The sequence below is a fragment of the Gordionus sp. m RMFG-2023 genome, chromosome 3, assembly GCF_954871325.1.
Source record: "Gordionus sp. m RMFG-2023 chromosome 3, tfGorSpeb1-WG-v2, whole genome shotgun sequence".
In the NCBI taxonomy this organism is placed as follows: Eukaryota; Metazoa; Nematomorpha; class Gordioida; order Chordodea; family Parachordodidae; genus Gordionus; species Gordionus sp. m RMFG-2023.
Genome location: NC_088777.1, coordinates 8,703,244 through 8,721,700, shown reverse-complemented (window position 1 = coordinate 8,721,700; position 18,457 = coordinate 8,703,244). Strand labels below are relative to the sequence as shown.

At 27.2% G+C, this 18,457-nt stretch overlaps 1 protein-coding gene across 3 annotated transcripts; it reads left to right on the top strand.

Annotated features, from left to right (window-relative positions):
* The first annotated feature begins 267 nt into the window (after window positions 1-267).
* On the top strand, window positions 268-18,153 carry LOC135927365 (poly(U)-binding-splicing factor PUF60-like). Of its 3 annotated transcripts, XM_065463331.1 has the most exons (15): window positions 268-316; window positions 355-416; window positions 505-721; window positions 935-1,138; window positions 6,225-6,379; window positions 7,219-7,277; window positions 7,933-8,146; window positions 10,708-10,835; window positions 13,610-13,678; window positions 15,477-15,579; window positions 15,667-15,921; window positions 16,329-16,419; window positions 17,008-17,225; window positions 17,497-17,704; window positions 17,882-18,153. In XM_065463331.1, the coding sequence occupies exons 4-15, from the start codon at window positions 937-939 to the stop codon at window positions 17,989-17,991; spliced, it is 1,812 nt and encodes a 603-aa protein (XP_065319403.1). In that variant the 5' UTR covers window positions 268-316; window positions 355-416; window positions 505-721; window positions 935-936; the 3' UTR covers window positions 17,992-18,153. The 3 variants fall into 3 exon arrangements, with proteins under 3 accessions (XP_065319403.1, XP_065319402.1, XP_065319404.1); XM_065463330.1 differs by lacking the exon at window positions 505-721 and having other exon boundaries at window positions 302-316; XM_065463332.1 differs by lacking the exons at window positions 268-316; window positions 355-416 and having other exon boundaries at window positions 462-721.
* Window positions 18,154-18,457: the final 304 nt, after the last annotated feature.

Here is an 18,457-nt window from a genome sequence, read left to right as displayed (position 1 = left end):
CCCCTAAGATTGTAAAGGCTAGCGACGCCCCTGCGTTTGGCATAATTACTAAAAGCGTCTGATGAATAAGATAGTTTTTTTATGTGTTAGATAAAGTAAAAGAATTATGATTTTTTTTATTAGTATTATGATAAACATGAGAATTTTAAAAAAATAAACATTAGAGAGCATATTTTATTTTAACCTATATATATAAAATTATTTTCAAAAAATGTAAAAATTTTATTTTCTCAGTGTACATCAATCATTTCACATTATTTTCACTCACAACTTTTCTAAGTTTTATAAAAGATTATGTTTCAAATAAGCTGCTGCAGTTAATTATATTTTATTCATATTTAACAATAATCTCAGAAAAATAAGATAATATAGCCTAACATTTTGGTGATATTAGCGGATCGAAGCAATGGATATAAGTACAAATAATTTTTCATAAAATAATTAAATTTATATTATAAAATTTTATTATAAATATACATGTATGTTTTTTTTCTATTTTTTGAGTTTAAATATATCAAAGCTTGTCTGGAAAATGTGGGATATCCAAAAAATGGATCTGCAGCAATTTCAATTTTGTTCATCAAACGATTTAATAATTTTTTTAATTTTGTCTATTTTTCTTTTTATCTTATATCAGTTAACCCTACAGCAACAAGATAAGATTAATTATGTAAATAATATATTGGGCAACCTCTCACCCTATAATATTATAAACTTCAAGGTTAAAAACTTGAATATACTTTATTGCACCAATTAACATAAATTCTACAATATAATTAAAATGATTATTATATTAATTCTTGCATTAGTATTAGGTGAATTATATTTCTATATATTAATTTAAATATTTAATGTTTAATGAATAGAGAGAAAAATAAAAACTATTTTACTTAACACTATTTATCTAATCATAAATTAAAAATTTATATATCAGATATGACACACTCAGAAAAGCAAGCAGAGCAATTAGGTCCTGTATTGGAAGGGCCAGGTGCTAAAAGAACAACACAAATGATACAAAACTTATTAAATCAACAAAAACAATATTTGATTAATAAAAATAATGAAAAAATATCTCAAGAAACTGCAGAAATAAATGATGCTGGTTCAATTGCTCTAAAAACTCTGGCTAAACCAAGTATATATAATTTGTTTTTAAAATAAATATTATAAGCCAAAAATTATGAGTATATAGGTTAAGATTGAATATTTATATAAATATAAATGATCATATATCAAACATATGACATCAATACAATATTAATTGCTATCAAATTTTAATAATGATTCTTTCTATCTTATTTACTAGCAAGAAGATTAGCTTAATTTAAAATATATGAATTTCTTTCAGTATTTTTTAATTTTGATAGATTATTCTAAGATTGGGTATTTGACTGGTCAAATTTAATTTGGTAATTGATTGATATTTGACTATTCAAATAGGGTAAAATTTAAGTATTTAATTGTTATGATGATTTCTTTACTTGGTATAACATTTTACTAAATATACAGAATATATTTATAAATGAATATACATATAATTAAACTTTATGAAATGTTTCATTTGATTGGCTGGCAGAGTTTTTTTTTATGGGATTTAACTGAGTTGTTATTAATTTCCTTATATTTTTATTAAAAATCATGATAACTATCTGTAGTTAAGCTAATCAATTTGGTTCTTTTTTATTAAAATTACTTCAAGCAACTATTATTATTTTTTAATAAGCTGAACTTGGAAGGTTTACTATGACATCTACCACTTGCAAAGTTTGTAAAGTCCCTTTTACCAGTGTGATGATGACATCTGATTAATTTTATATATTCTACAAATTATGCTTAACAAAGATGATACTTTTACTTTGAAAAGTTATTATATTAACTAAATGGCATGAATTTCACCACCCTGCATAAATCATAATTCTTTGATTATATCACAAATTTATTATTCTTAAGATGTCAGCTTTGATCGGGCAGTTTTATTGAAATTTATTTAAACAAATTTTTAATGCTTCTGCTGGAAAAGTAGGGGCGTCACTAGCCTTTAAAATCTCAGGGGGCTCAACTAAAAAATTTTTATGGGGCTTCACCCCCATATCCTGTAATTTGTGGGCCTTCGGCCCACTTTTACCTGGTCTTCTGCCGGGTTTTATATTGATATATTATACTTTTTTAAAATTTGTTAACTCTGAACAATTATTCTGAATTTCATATTTTGTCATTATATTATGCATACAAAATAAACTGGCATATAAATAATTAAAACAAACACATTTCTAAAAATAATATTTATTAATACAAAATCTATTTATTACAATATAAAGTATTTTCGATTGCTGATATAAAAAAAATTTGCGTCTGAAGAATTACAAGTGATAAAAAAGATTAATTAATTCATACATATGCCTCAATTGATAATGGTTTTTAAAAACCACATAATGCAATAATATAATTAGCAACTTACATTGACAAAAGGTTATAAAACTAATATAACTCTTTGTTACCATTTTAGACAATGTTTTATAGAATAAACTATAAGGAAAATTTTATAGACCTATACCAAATCAACTATTTTTGAAGAAGGATGCGTAAAGAATTAATCCAAATCATAAAACTATATGGTGGTTAGAGCTTCCTTTTAGATGACATAATGGAAGCTAGATAAGTAATCAAGAAAATTATCGTGAGATATTAAATTTCTTAAAGATTATCTTCCATTTTAAATGATATATAAACGACTGCACAGTTGACCATTATTGTTTATCTAAAATATGCAATCATATGCTCTCAGTCGTTGTTGTAATAATTTTAAATTACATAGCAACACAAGTAATAGAATTTATTATGTTGGATAAATTGATAAAATAGAAACACTAAATCTTTGGAAAAAATAATTATGCAAATATATTGAAGCCTGGAGTTATTTACACAGCAATGCAATATTAGAAATAAAACATTTTCTAACTATAAAATAAGGGCCAGAATGACATGATGAAACAATTAAGATTTTATATATTGTCGCACCACCTTGGTATATTATATCTTAAAATAATAGTAATTTGTAATAATATCAAAAATATACTTGTATTAAAAATTTAACTCAAAACTGTTTTTCGAAAAAGAAAAAAATAGCTTTTTAAAAACACGTAAAAAAAGAGAAGAAAAGATATCAAATTTATTACATCTATTGCAGGATGAATAATAAAATGTTTAATTAAATTTTTATAACTAAATAGATGGCGTTAAATACTTGAATGCAAATTGTTACCATGTTTATTATCAAAACCATTTATTAGTAAAATTTATTATAATATTAACTGTAATATATTTTATAACTGTCAAATACGTCTATAAAAGTTGCATTTTAATTAACAACTGTATATAATATAGGATTATAAACTATATCTCTATTTATTTACTTTTTATAAAGAAATCTCTTATACTTATTTGGACCTTGAAAATATTTTTAGGAATAGGCATGATAATTAAATTTAAAAATAAATATACAGTTGAATAGTCATTTTGAACTCGGCTAATTACAATATTAAATTTGTTATTCAAATAATATATGATTATATATATTTAATTAGGGTTATATAATAATTTAAATAATAAAAGTCAATTAAACTTCAACTGTTAAAGCTAAATTAATATTTAGTGAGTTATTGATATTATATTTTTAATACAGAATTTGATTGCAAGCTGACATAGTGAAAATATAATTTATATTTAATAATCTTATCTTAATAAATAAAATAGTATTCATTTGATAAAAATTTAAATAGTCTTATTAATTTCGAAATAATAAAATTAATTCTATCTATTACTTAATGGAATTATAAAAAAAATCATTCAGGGGGCTGTCTAAAAAAATTATTTTTAGTTCAAGGGGATATTAAGGAGCCATTAAAAAAATTTTTTTTGCTTCAGGGGAATATTCAAACTTTTCAAGGGGCTCGAGCACCTGCGCTCCCCCCTAGCGACGCCACTGTAAAAAAGATATTGGAACACATTACAACTGAATAATGTTATAAAAGATATCTTGAATAATTAGGTTGTAAAAGATAAATTTTATTTTTTACATGGATCAATGTAGATAAAGGAAGCACATCTTGAGAGAATATTAGTGTATGTTGATTTCTTCTAGATAATGCAGCACTTAGCATATTATTATAAAATAAATAAGAAGTGTGAAAATTTCCAAAATCCAAAAGTAAAAGAAGTTTTTCCAATTGTTTTTGTTTAGATAATTATAAATAAGGCTTATTCTTTTTAAAACTTTTATAAATATATGTATTTTCACTGACCTGAAAAGAAAAGGCAGCCTGTTATAATATTGGGACTAACTTATTTCGATTTTAGATTGGCAACAATTTGTTATGATGGTATAAAAATATAAGTTTAAGATGTAAGTACTTATAAAACATTGACCCCCTAAATTTAGTAGTATGGTTGTCATTTTGACTCAGTTCTTTATCAGATTTGAACAACTAAAAAATTCAGTAGTTTTTTTTTGTTAATTTAATTTCTTAGGATTAATGGTCAGATTCATTAAGGCGTGTGTACTAAGGCTAGGCACACATAGCATAATTATTTAATGTTATACGATTCTTTTTCTATTCTCAGAGCTCGCTGGAGTCGCCTGAGCCTGTTGAAATGTAATTTTGAAAATATGGATTGAATTGACCCGATTAACAAAATTTAATTGAAAAAACGTATCCGACTCAAGCATATATGACAAAACAGACTATATTTAAATATTCAGGTCTAGTTTTTCTATACCAGGTTGTATAATATATATGATGATATATGACAGGATCAGAAGCCATTTTTGCCTATTTGCTTCATCGATTTAAATTGAGTGAAATCTGCATGTTGAATCAGATTTAAATCTATACCCTCCCCCCTTAACTTATACATCTTCAATCCCCAACTCTAGACCCCATTATTTCTTTTAAATTATTTTAAACTGCTCTTCAAACGTTCAGCCCACCACTTAAAGAGAAGCTGTTTCTGCATCTAAATTAATTCAGATTTTTCATTTCTCTCAGCAGGGCATATCTCGGTGTAATATAGTAACACCCATCTTACTGTATCTAGATCAGATTTTTTTTTATCTCGCAGCAATTTCTAAACCAAGTCCAGCAACTTGCACTTTGCTTTGATCCACATGGAAAATTCCCTCAAAGAACGAATACTCTAATATTCAAAATGAATGTTTCATTAGAGACCTGCAAGATCGATTTTTTGGCACAAGCTCGCCCACCCGCCCCTCCCGCAATTTAAAAAAAGATAATAGTGAAGGAATATCAAACTCAAGATATCTGTATAATTCTATATTTTAATGTTGCACCATTAAATTTAAAATTTAAATAATCGGTAATAATTTTGGTAATTTTAATGAATTTAATATTTTCCAGATTTAAAAATGTTTCTTATATTTAAGGCTGTGTCCTGAATATCTAAAATTGCATAAAAATTATCTCGCGCAATTTGCGCGAATCTAACGAAAAAAATAATATAAGACATTTTAAATGGAAAATTAAAATGTTGGCCTAAATGATTTTTTGGATTTTGCGCAAAATCGAAAGGTCAACATTTTAATTTTCCATTATAAATGGATTATATTATTTTTTTCGTTAGATTGGCGCAAATTGCGCGAGATAATTTTTTTGCAATTTTTGATATTTAGGACACAGCCTAAAAAAAATAATCATCTTGTAATTGTGATATTCTAATCAAACATGTAAAAAATGAAGAAATAGGATCTTTCTTTCTGGACACGATATTTTTCAGGGCACTGGTCAGTCCTATATGTTTTTGATGATGTGGGCTGGACCAGGATGATGGGCCGGGCCGTCCTTGCATGATTTTAGTTTTCATGCCATAATATCGCCAACACCTTCGGAATTTTAGGAGACGAAACTTTCCGATCAATAAAAAAAGGATCTTTTGGAGAAAAATTGGATATCTTAATGAGGGGGGGGGTTTACCTCGATCAAGGAACATTTATCTATTTTCTCTAAGTGTCCACTACTCCCTAGGATTCTCCACTCCCCTCCACTTCTTTTTTAGAAAATTTTATTAATTTTTTGCCACCTTTAATAAGTCATTTTTTTAAATAATCTCTATTTTATAATTGATAATATCGAAACATACATTTTTTTTTAGAAAATAAAATATATTAAAATCTAAATCGATTAAATAAATATTTATTCATTTAAAAGAACCTCTCCCACTATTTGCCACTAGCAAAATCAAAGTTTTGGAAAAGTTGGGAGAGGCCCAGATAGAAATGATCAATAAATCTAAAAGGTACTCATCCGAACAAAACGTTAAAACGGCTCTTTTAAAGCAGAATGCCTCTTCTCAGCAACAAAACGTAAATTAATTTATACTAATTTTTTTATTCCATTAAGTAGTAAAATTTTGGTTTACAGTTTATTAATCTATTTCAGGGACCCGAACCATTATTTATAACGGTTCAGTTTGGTTACGGTTCAGTGTGTAAAAAATATAATGGTTACGGTTCTAAAGAAAAAATTTATAAAGGTTCGGTTTGGTTCAGTTAATTATAAAGGTTCATTACGGTTAGAAAATTTTTTTTTATTGAAGTAGCACCATCGTCTAATTTATTTTTATTATAAGCATCTATGAATTATATATAAAAAAATATATATATGATTCAAAATAATTCATTTTTAAATATATTATTTGAACGTATAAGTAATATATTTTCTAATATAAATGGATTTCTTTTTGCTCGTTGTGACGATAACATAAATTTTAGTCCCGAAAAGGCCCTTTCTACAGAAACTTGTGTTGCGGGAACCGTCAGTACTATAAGAGCAAGTTTATATAATTCAGGATATTCAAATTATTTTCATTTCTAAAATATAAAAACTGAACCGGTTTAAACCGGTTTAATTTTTTTTTATAAAGGTTCTTTTTACTCTTTCAAAAAATAATTATATCGGTTCGGTTACGGTTATTATTCAGATATTTATAACGGTTTATAATGGTTTAACTGTTCGTTACGGTTCACTCCGGGTCCCTGATTTATTTACAAGAAAGTTTGATAAGAAAGAAGAGAGAGAAAAAAAAGATATATATTTTTTATAAAATCCCTATATTTTTTTTTTATTATAAATTTTATAAATTTTAAAAAATTATTTTAAAATATATATATTTTTTTAAAAAAAACCCAAATATATTTTACAGCAATTGGTGTTTCATAAAAATCACATACAAAGACAGCAAGCTCTGGCGTTGATGTGCAGGTACTTTAATTTAGTATTTTTTTTATAAAAAAAAAAGAATTTGAAATAAATACGATAAATTCTTCTAATATCCAGTGTTTATGATAACCTTAATTAGCTTATTTTTATTGCTATTCATTAAAAATTAAATAATTAATTTATAATTTCTATTCTTTGTAAAATGATTGTAAAACTAAAAAAAAATATTATTTCAAGGGTAAATTGGTGTTAGGAAATAACGACTCGAGGACTCGAGTTCGTAACTTGAGTTTAAGAACTGAGTTTACAACTCGAGTTAGTTTTGGGTCGATTTCTTTGGTCCAAAACTTTGCTACATCCTTTTGACTAGACTTTGTCCGTAAAAACATTATGCCAATATTTTGTTATTTTTCATTATATACCTCATTTTATTAAATTTAGTTTTACTAACTAGGAAAATTAAATTTTTTTTACAAGGAAATTAATTTTATAAATTTAATTTTGTTAGGTTTCAAAATTTTATTTTTTGCCCGTTTTTTGATATTTTTTTTAAAAAAAGAAATTTTTATTTTGTTATTTTTTCCACCGTTTTTTATATCCCTATCCTTGTGTTGGATGGAAAACATTAGGGGAATACGGATTGTGCTATCTATGTTATTTATATATCATTGCGATTCAAAAAAATATAACTAAAAAGGATATACATAGGCAGCATAAATTTTGAGGTGAAAGAAGAAACGATCAAAACAGCCTTCCTCCCTTTCGGCCCTATCCGTAGCATAAGCATGAGCTACGACCCATTGACTCAGAGACACAAAGGGTTCGCCTTCCTGGAATACGAAACACCCGAGGCAGGAGAATTGGCCGTATTACAGATGACCGGAGTGCTGATGGGCGGTAGAAATATTAAGGTTGCTTATTGTTTTTTTATATTTGGGTTATTATTTTTCTTATTTTATTCTATGTCCAGTTTTTTTATTTAGTTTTTTAAAATACATGGAAAAAGGCATATAGCTTTTAATGTTTTCTTTTAATCGCGAGTTTTTTTTTATACTTTTGAATTTTTTACTAAGGTTTTCATTATAAATTATAAACTATATGGTTCGGTCGGGTATAATTAGAATCCCGATAGTAGGGGGGGGGGTTGGTTTTATCCTCAATTTTATAGGATATGACTAGCACAAATCATTGGAAAAATGATTCTTTTTTTATGATTGTCCGAAAGCAAATAATATATATTATTGCGTTTTTTTTATTTTCCCCTATAAAAGAGACCAAATTTTATATTTACAGGATCCTATATTTTTTTAAAATATATTTTTATATGTAATAAGATAGATTCCTATAAATTTTACGTTTTAACTTTCTATATTATTTTACCCTATTAATAAAAATTTTAAAGATAAATTTTTATTTTTTTTACATCTATAATGAAAGTTAGTAATTAATTTGTTTGTTAAAATTGAATATAACATTTACCATGACCTAAACTCAATCTCGAGGTCTGTCTAAGGATTTGTCTACCTACGCCATCCGCTATGCTACCTGGGACCACTGATCTTTTACCACAAACGGATGTACCACGACTTCACTTATTTACTTCCCCTTTCTTTCAGAGTCTTTTTTTATCCTTTTTAGTTTTAACTTGCAAGTTTTTTTTTCTTAGCTTTTTTTTGATTTTATTTTCGAAGGGAAAGTAAATACAGGAAGAATGAAGTAGATTTTTTAAAAAAGGAAAAAGCCGTTATATTTTTCAGAGCCCTAACCATTAACGAACAACCCCGAAAAGAAAAAAATCGGCTCAGCCCGGGTTTTATATTTTCAGGCCCGGTCCGGATTTTTTTAAAAAATTTTTTTAGGTCCGGCCCAGATAAAAATATACTATATCTATTTTTAATTCTTGTAGGTAATAAGGGAATATAAGGCCGGTTATTTAAAAAAAAATATTTTAAGCCTGGCCCAGGTATATTTAAAAAATTGAAATATGACCCGGCCCTGCCTGCAGGTCTCAGATAAAGACATTCGAACCGGTTTCAATCGGTTCATAATGGTTTTTGATTAGCATAATTTAAAAAAACTTATTTATTGTAAAATTTAATAGAATATATTTCATTAATTTTAACTAATTCAATTAAAAAAAAAATGAATAGTATAAATTTCTGTTACTTAATTTTTGTTATTGCTTAGTTTTATTTTATTTTTAAAAGTTTTTAAAAATATTTGTATTGGGGGTCAATAAAAAAATAATATAAATTATAACTAATTTTAAAAGAAATCGAAGACATGTGAATTTCTAAATTAGAATGAATCGATATCAATTTGTTAAGAATAATTGAAATGGATATATTGGTTTAAAATTTCAAATTAAGAACCGAATGGGTTATACTTAACGGTTTGACACCCTGGATTTTGAATAAGAAGGATTGGGAAGAGTTTATTTATGACCATTAAAAAAAATATGAGAGATAGGTTTTAAATAGAAAGTCCCAAAATTGATGATATAAATTTATAGGGTAAATTATTTTAAAAAAGAACAAACAATTAAAAATAAAATAACAATATGTTTTTTTATTTTTGCACAACCCTCAAAAAATAAATGGCAATCAAATATATAATATATAACAAAGCAGATTTAAAAAATACATTAAAAATTGGATATTTTAATTTTCGTTTTTTCTTTATATATATATTCTCCTTTTTCTAAATTCCTTTAAAATATATTTCAATATAAATTATATTTTTATAAATTTACCTTAATTCATTGGTTGTCCTCGATAACCAATCTCCAAAAATTGATGCATTTTATTATAATAATTTGAAAAATCAAAAGGAATAGTAAATTCATTAAGAATTGATGTTACATTATTAATTATTTCGTTTCGAGTATTTGGTCGGGGATTGATCGACCTATATTTGTTTTTTAACACTCCAAAAAAATTTTCTATCGGGTTTAGTTGCGGCGAATAGGGTGGCAGTTAGTATATTTTCTTCTTGGAATAGCCGATGTTGGATCAGTAATAGAATCACCACTTACAGAGGAAGAATTGATCATATGGAAATTATTTTTAATATTTGGTATTGAATTTGAATTAGATAAAAACAGGATCAGGATTTTATGTAAATGAATTTGTATTACTAGATAAAATTTGTCGTATATTAAACATTTGAAAAAAATATTAAACTCTATTTTATAAAAAAAATTAAGTTATATAAAAATTGTAAATGCAAAAAAATTACCGTATGTATTTTATAAAAAAATTAAATTATATAAAAATTGTAAATGCAAAAAAATTACCGTATGTATTTTTTAAATCTGTTTTGTTATATATTATATATTTGATTGTCATTTATTTTTTGAGGGTTGTGCAAAAATAAAAAAACATATTGTTATTTTATTTTATTTTAATTGTTTGTTTTTTTAAAAATAATTTACCCTATATTATTTCCCCTTCAAAACGCTAAATATATGTAGGTAGGAAGGCCGAGTAATATGCCACAAGCGCAACCTATTATCGAAGAAATAAAGGAGGAAGGCAAAAATTTCAATAGACTCTACGTGGCCTCCATCCATACCGATTTGAATAGTGATGATATCAAAAGGTATTATATATATTTTTCCAACAAATTGAGTACAATAATTTATAGAAGTCACGAGAAATAAACCACTTTTAAGAATATGTAAAAAAAATATATAATTCCAAGCAATTACAAAATTGCAATCAGTAATTTCTATACATTTACATTACTAAATTCGGAGTATGAATACTCCCAACGATATCAAAGGCTCTTATAAACAATGTTAAAAAGGATGATAATGATAACCTTATCAATATATTATCATTCACTAATAACTTCACTTATCATGATAAAATTTGAAGTTATGATAAAAATGATAATATTAATGACTATCCTGGAAAGCATAGAAGCCATTCTAAGCTTATGGGGATCTCATCTAATAGCATGTTATATAAAATATGATTGTGGCATGCATAGGGTTGTTAAACCAAGGAATATTTCCGGGAATTTTTTTGAATATTCCCTGGGAATATATTAAATGGGGAAGGAAATATTTTCAAAATCTCAATTTTTTAAATCATTAAGAATAATCAAAACTAATCCCATTTGCAATGCATTGGGTGTGCTGCACATGGATAAATTTATTAATTAAAAAAATATAATATATAGAAATGTGGAAACGTTAATAAAAGAAATTAATTCGCCGTTACATCCTTTCAACTTTCCCCTATTTGCGGGAAAGTTGGATGTAACTGGATGCCTAGGCCTTTATGGCTTTGGCATCCCTAAGGCTTTATTGAATCAAAATTTTATATATCACAATTGTAAAAAGAAAACAATAATGAATATTAACCGATATAATAAGCTATTTATATAAATAAATAAAGGAGAGGATTCGTTCTTTCTGAGGTTATATTGTTTTTGGAATATTTTGATTCAATTGATTAATAGATCTGCTGAGTTTATCGAGATATCATCCCAGTGGTAAGAAAGTGTGGTGTGCATACTAGGAAGGTTTGAGATGATTGATGGAGTGCTAATTGAAGATTCTTCACCAAAGAGCGAGGTTTCTTCTTGTTGTAAGGTCAATTGTCCGGTGAGGATACGGTCGCCAAATAGGTCCAGATGCTCTCGTTGGGCCATCCAGGTACACGACGGCTCATCCGCCGGATTTTCCTCGGAAGGTAGCCATTGTATGTTCTGAGCCAGGCTAGTGAAGTTTGCCAACCCAATCTTTTGAAGTATTTTTGCAAAAACTAAAAAAGAAACATGGTAATTATTATCCAGCACTTGAAATTGCCAAGTCCGACACGATGGGATGGTGCAATAATGATGATAAAGAGTTTAGCTAAATTTCAAGAAATGGCAATCCATAATATTTTTGATAGAACTATTAAAACCAAAATTCTGGATTGATAATTTTAAAAATTAAGGAAGTTTAGAATTATTGGACCAATATATGCTGAAATATTGTTACTTGAATCTGACAAAGCAACACTTTCTGCAATACCTAAATGTTTAATATTAAAAAATCTGTTGATAATATCAATATGTAATATACAGAAAAGTTAAGGATAAAAATATTTATTCAAAAGAGAAAAGAATTCTGTTGCAAAAGAAATCCATTTTTTAAATTTCTTGGATACCAGATTTATTGGGTGATAACCTTGATGATGATATTGAGAATGGTCATGGGATGATAATAATAATAAAGTCTTTTTCTAATTTTTTTAAAATAATATGCTGATTTTGCTTATTGGAAACCAAAGATGGTTCTTTATAGAAACTCTGGTATTTGGGATGGGGTGAGATATCTTACTCCAATAACATAGTGAAGGGCTCTGTACAATCAAATTATTCTCTACAGTTTCCTAATGGTCATTTGGAAGCACACACATTAAGTTAAGAAATAAAAAGTAGAAATGCTGGTATCAGTTCGGCATAGCTTATACTTAATAAATCAACAATTCTCCTCAAATACTCAATCTAGAATCAATAGACATTTGGAGAAAATAGTTCATCAGAAATTGAAATATCAGAATGATGATTGTGGGTTGATGATAGTATGAAGGGCAAGTTTTGACAATGTATTTTATTAAACATTTAATACATATTCTTATTATGTTATTTGCATTATAATTTATCTGTTGTTACTTGAAAATAATAAAAATATAGTATAAAAATTAATTGAAAATTTTGGTTAATTAAGCAATATGTCCATAAATTTCCGTTAATCCCCTTTTATTCCCTAAATTCTTATGGGAAAGTCAACCGCAATAAAAATTCCCGCGAATTTTCCAAACCTAGCCATAAAAGAGTGAAAGATCTCAAAATTAACATTTTAACCTTCATCAACTAATTTAAGAATTGAATGTATGTCGGCATTAGAAAAAGTGGTCCGGAAAGAATTTATGAAACACCTCATGATCAATAGATTACATTGCAAGACCAGATTGTTGGAGATATTATGAAAGGACTTTTATGTTATCCAGGAAGTCATATCTTTTATCATTTGCATCAAATTGTATCTCAGTAGTATGTTGGATACTATAATAAGTAACAAGTATATCATTATCATCATTTTTAATAGGAGTATCCATACAAATTTACCTATTACTGATCTCAATTTTGTAATCGCTTGGGATTAGTTTGAATGAATAGTGAATATTATATAATAGAAGCTGTTTAAAAATAATATATGATCAATTGTTTATTTAAAAATATAACTAATAAAACTTATCTTTGAAATTACATGCAAACAGAGGGAATGATTTAAATAAATCGCGAATTAAATTAACCTGATTAAATCATGCCAACCCTAAATGACAATAATCATATTTAACTTTTTATACATACAGTGTATTTGAAGCCTTTGGAACGATAAAATGTTGCAAATTAGCCCCCATACCTATGACGACTAAACACAAGTATATATCAAGATTTATTAAATTCACATTAAAATATCTTGAAATATGTTAAAAAAATATTGTCGTTTTATCAAGAAATAAATAGTTCGCAACTTTCTTACCAAATAGTTATTTTCCAAAATGACATCAAAAATTTATTTTACCCTTTTTAAGATTTGAGGAAATTTTTTATAAAATGAAAAATAATTTTTATTAAAAGCATAAATATAAATATGCAAAAATTGCCTATAGTGGATTTAAACCTAAGATAATAAATTTGAAAAATGAACTCTTTCGAAACATCAAAATAATTAAATTCACATTTTCGAAATTTTAATGAAAACAAATAAATAAGATATTTTAAATATAAAGATAAAAACATGGCCAAAACATAATTCTAGAATTTTTTAATATAAAATTCAAAAATTTATAATATGATTTATATAAAATTTGTTAAAATTTTGAATTTGCTAATTTATTAAAAATGGGCTTTGATAAGAAAATAACGATATTTACAAAAAGGTAAAATTTTATGCATGATATGGAAAAGTTGTGAAAACTTGAATAAAGGGAGAAAAAGAAAAAACCAAGCTGGTAAGGCGAAATCAGTATATTAGTAAATAAATGAAATATAACGATGTGATTGATAAGGAAAATAGAGGGTGAGTGAGGTACATGGGTGTTAAAAAGTTATAGGAGTATTCGTAGAATGAGCATTGAGCTAAAAAAAATTTGAAGATCTCCTCGGGGCAAAAATTAGTTTACACAAGTCTTTTAAGAAATCTACGAAGCAAGAATTAATAAAAGAGGAAGGGAGATCAATACAGATTAAATATCAGGCAAAATAAATCAATTCTCTTTCCTAGAAATTGGTTATTTCATCAGATTGACAGATCTTTAGATGATGGTGATGGGTATGGTGATAAGGGATAAAGATATACAAGAGTTATCATTTCTATTGTAGCCTTATAGACAATGGAATATTTGCTGGCTTACATAGTTGGATAATTGGCTTAGCCTAGCCTATTTTTTTCGCCAAGGCTAAACCTGAGCCAATTTCTGTGCCCATTTTTTGGCGAAGGCCAAGTCTGTGCCGGTTTATTGGCTATTACTGAATGTAAGCTGATTTTGATTGGCGTACGTTCTGCTTTACTGTAAATTTTACAATAATTTAATTCAGAAGGGTGATAATTGTCATATTCATCATTTTAAAACTTTTCCAATTTTTTAAAATGAAATTAGGTATTAAAATTGTTTTAGTGGAAATTCAATACAATTTTCGTATTCGTCATAAATCTTTTCCAATGTTTTTTAATGAAAATAAGTCATTAATAATTTAAATCCTGTTTTATTGGAAATTGAGTAATAATTTAATCTAGAAGGGTGACAATTGTCATATTCGACATTTTAAAACTTTCTTAGCCAAAATAAATCGGTTTTAGTATTAGCCAAAAAAATCTAGGCTTATATTAGCCAAAAAAATTAACTTTTACTCAACTATGCTCATAGATAGACGTAAGAATAATGAATACTGATTACTGCAAAATGGAACTATTGTTGGGCGAAAAGAGGGTAAGGGGGGGGGGTGATTTTATGGAAGCTAAGATTTTTATTCTATCTGGGAGGATGAGCAAAACCTAGAATCATGGGCGTTAAATACTGCCAAATTAGTGAGGTGTAAATTAATTTATAAAAGAAATAAGAATAAAAGGCTAAAAAATGATAGATATAAAAGTAAACGGAATAAAAAAAAGGGGAAAAAATAAAATGATCAAATTACATATTACTACCACCAGATAACTTTTGAATGTATTTAAAGGGGTTATGGTTACATTGAATATGAGACAAAACAAGCTTGCGAAGATGCAATAACATCCATGAATCTTTTCGATTTGGGTGGCCAATTTCTGAGAGTTGGCAAGGTAAATCATCGTTTATTTATTAGTTTTTTTTAAAAAATAACATCAATTACCCGAAATATTTTAATTGCTTAAAAAATCCACAATTAGGCTGTCACTCCTCCTTCCAGCGTGTCCCCATTATCTATTGGCGTTTTACCGCCTTCTTTATCTCCCAGTGCCCTCTTGTTTGGTACCGGATTCGGTACGCCCGATTTTGCCGTATCCGAATCACTTGGCGCGGAAACCGAAGAAAGTTCTAACAAGACTCCAGAATTGAATTCCGCTAAAAATGATCAAGTAACGGCCCAAGAGGGTAAAATCGTTAAAGGAATCGTCATACCTAGTCTCATGAGCATAAATTTAGTAATAAACGAGTTGTCTATAGTTATTTATTATTGTATTTTATTTTGTCCTTTCAATTAAATATGATAATATTAATATCATAATCTATCATATTTCATGTTAAAATCACGGGAAAATGAGAAAGAAAGAATTAAAGAAGGGCAGATTTTAAAAAAAAACAATGCAAAATTTAACGTTATTAAACGACTCGATTTGAGTCAATTTTTAAAAATGGCGAACTCTATTTTATCCAGATAAAAATTATGCAAACTTGAAGATTTTGCTCACAGATGGCACATTGGACATAAAGTAGCGGCTTGAGGCCTAGGCAATGTTTTTAAAAAGTCGGCTCAAATCGAGCCATTTAACAACATAAGAAAAATAAAAACTACATATATATATATATATACATATTTTTTTAAAAAAAGCCTCCACCACCTCCACTCCTTCCTTTAGAGTTAACTAATGCTATTCTGTCAAATAATGCTCACTTATCTCAAATGACTAATCTAACAAACGGTTTTATTCATTTATTTATTCGTATAATGGGATTTATATCAAGGATGTTTTATTATGATTCGGAGACCTATAGAGGTCGAAATTTTAAGCTTGACCCGAATATTTAAAAAATTTAAATTTTCAAACCCAGCCCGGATTTTTTAACAAATATTTTGGCCCGGTCCGGCCGGATTAATTTTTTAAACCACACTCGACCAAATTTAAATTTTTTTTTGTTATAATCATTTTAGTAATATTTTGTAAATTGCCTTGTTGATAAATTGAAAATATAAATTCTAATGAAAGTTAGAGGATCCATGATGTATGATTTTTGCAAACATTTCACAGCTTATTAATGGATATAATATAAATTTAAGCCAGGTAAGGGTTTTGTAAAATAATTATTTTCTAATCTTGGTTTCTTTCTATAGCCCGGCCCAGATTTTTAAATTTATAATGGTCATTACAGCGTAAATTATATTATTTTAGATGTAAATATTTTTATACATGCCAACCTAACATTACAGAAAGGAAGAAAAAAAGACATTTAAAATAATATGTATATATTTTTTTATATCTAAAAACTAAAATCATCCTCGAAAATCGCAGGTATTTTTAATTCGACCAACTTGAAAATACCCAATATTTCCAACTCGATTTCTGATAAAATTATTCAGGATGCCAAATCTAAAAAGTCCTTCGATGAATCCCAAGATCTTTTGGAGATTAACAAAAAAAGACAAAAGTTGGACGATTCAGAAGATGTAATCATAAGCGGGCGTAAGGCAAGGCATATGGTTATGCAAAAACTCATGAAAAAAACAGAGGTTTTTAAAATAAATTGATTTTATAAAACTGAGAATGATCAGGAGTTTTCAATTTATAAAGTATTTAAATGAATTTTTATGGGAATATCTGGAAATTTGATTTTATTTTGAACTCACAAATATGAGGGGAAGGGGGGGGGGAGATTGGATTGAGGTAAAATACAAAAAATTTAATTAATAACTTAAAAATTTTTTAAATGTTTTTAAACATAATACGCCTTGATTTTTATTATAATGTGTAACATTCATTCAAATTTTTTTTTTTATCAAGTCGAAAGTTTTAGTACTCAAAAATATGGTGGGCCCGGAAGATATAGATTCATTACTGGAAGGAGAAGTAACGGAGGAATGTAGTAAATACGGAAAGGTTACTAAAGTGCTTATCCATCAAGAGATCGATGAGTACGGAGTTTCGGATCCTGAAACCGGCGAGTCAGATATAATCGTCAAAATATTTGTCGAATTTTTGGCTCACGAAGGTAAAGTCATGATGTTGGTAAATAATTCGATGGTCCATATGCAAAAATTTTAAAAATTATTATAAAATAAAAAAGCCTACACATTATTTCCTTATGTTTATGTTTTAAGAAAAATGTAGCGAATAAATAATCATAATATCCTAACTTTTTATATACATTCAAAATTTTGCCTTTTAGACGTTTTAAGAGCGAAGGAAGCCTTGAATGGGCGTTATTTTGGCGGACGAAGTGTAGTGGCGGAAGCGTACGATCAGATAGCTTATAATGACAACGATTTATCCCTGTAGCACACAACTACCTTAAAACAAAATAATAATTATCGATTGTGTTTAAGATGTACATAATTAATATGGTATTATAGATATAGTGTAATAAGTCGCAAAATAGCGATTATTGTATGGATATAATTGAAATGGGTTTTATTTTAATAAAGATATTTATATATATACTTGATATATTTATATATAGTAATTATAAACAATTTGCTATATACACAATGTAATAAAAATTGAAAAAAAAATATGGATGGAGATGTTTAATATAGGGGGGGGGGTATGACAGAAGATCATATCGAAATAAAATAGGTGTGTAAAGGGGTGGTTAGGAGATATGGTTATGTTTTTATTTTTTGCTAATTATTTGCATTTTTTTCTTTTTTTGCTAAAAAAATATTTAAGGGGAGGGGAAGGATGGTGGTAATATTGCCATTGGCTTAGAGTTGTAGAGTGCTTCAACACGTTCATAAATTTTAAC

Excerpts from the sequence above, each read along its gene's own strand:
- LOC135927365 (XM_065463330.1), top strand. Across the intron at positions 1,139-6,224 it reads AAAAACTCTGGCTAAACCAA|AACCTCTCCCACTATTTGCC; the intron begins GTATATATAATT and ends TTCATTTAAAAG. Across the intron at positions 17,226-17,496 it reads AACTCATGAAAAAAACAGAG|TCGAAAGTTTTAGTACTCAA; the intron begins GTTTTTAAAATA and ends TTTTTTATCAAG.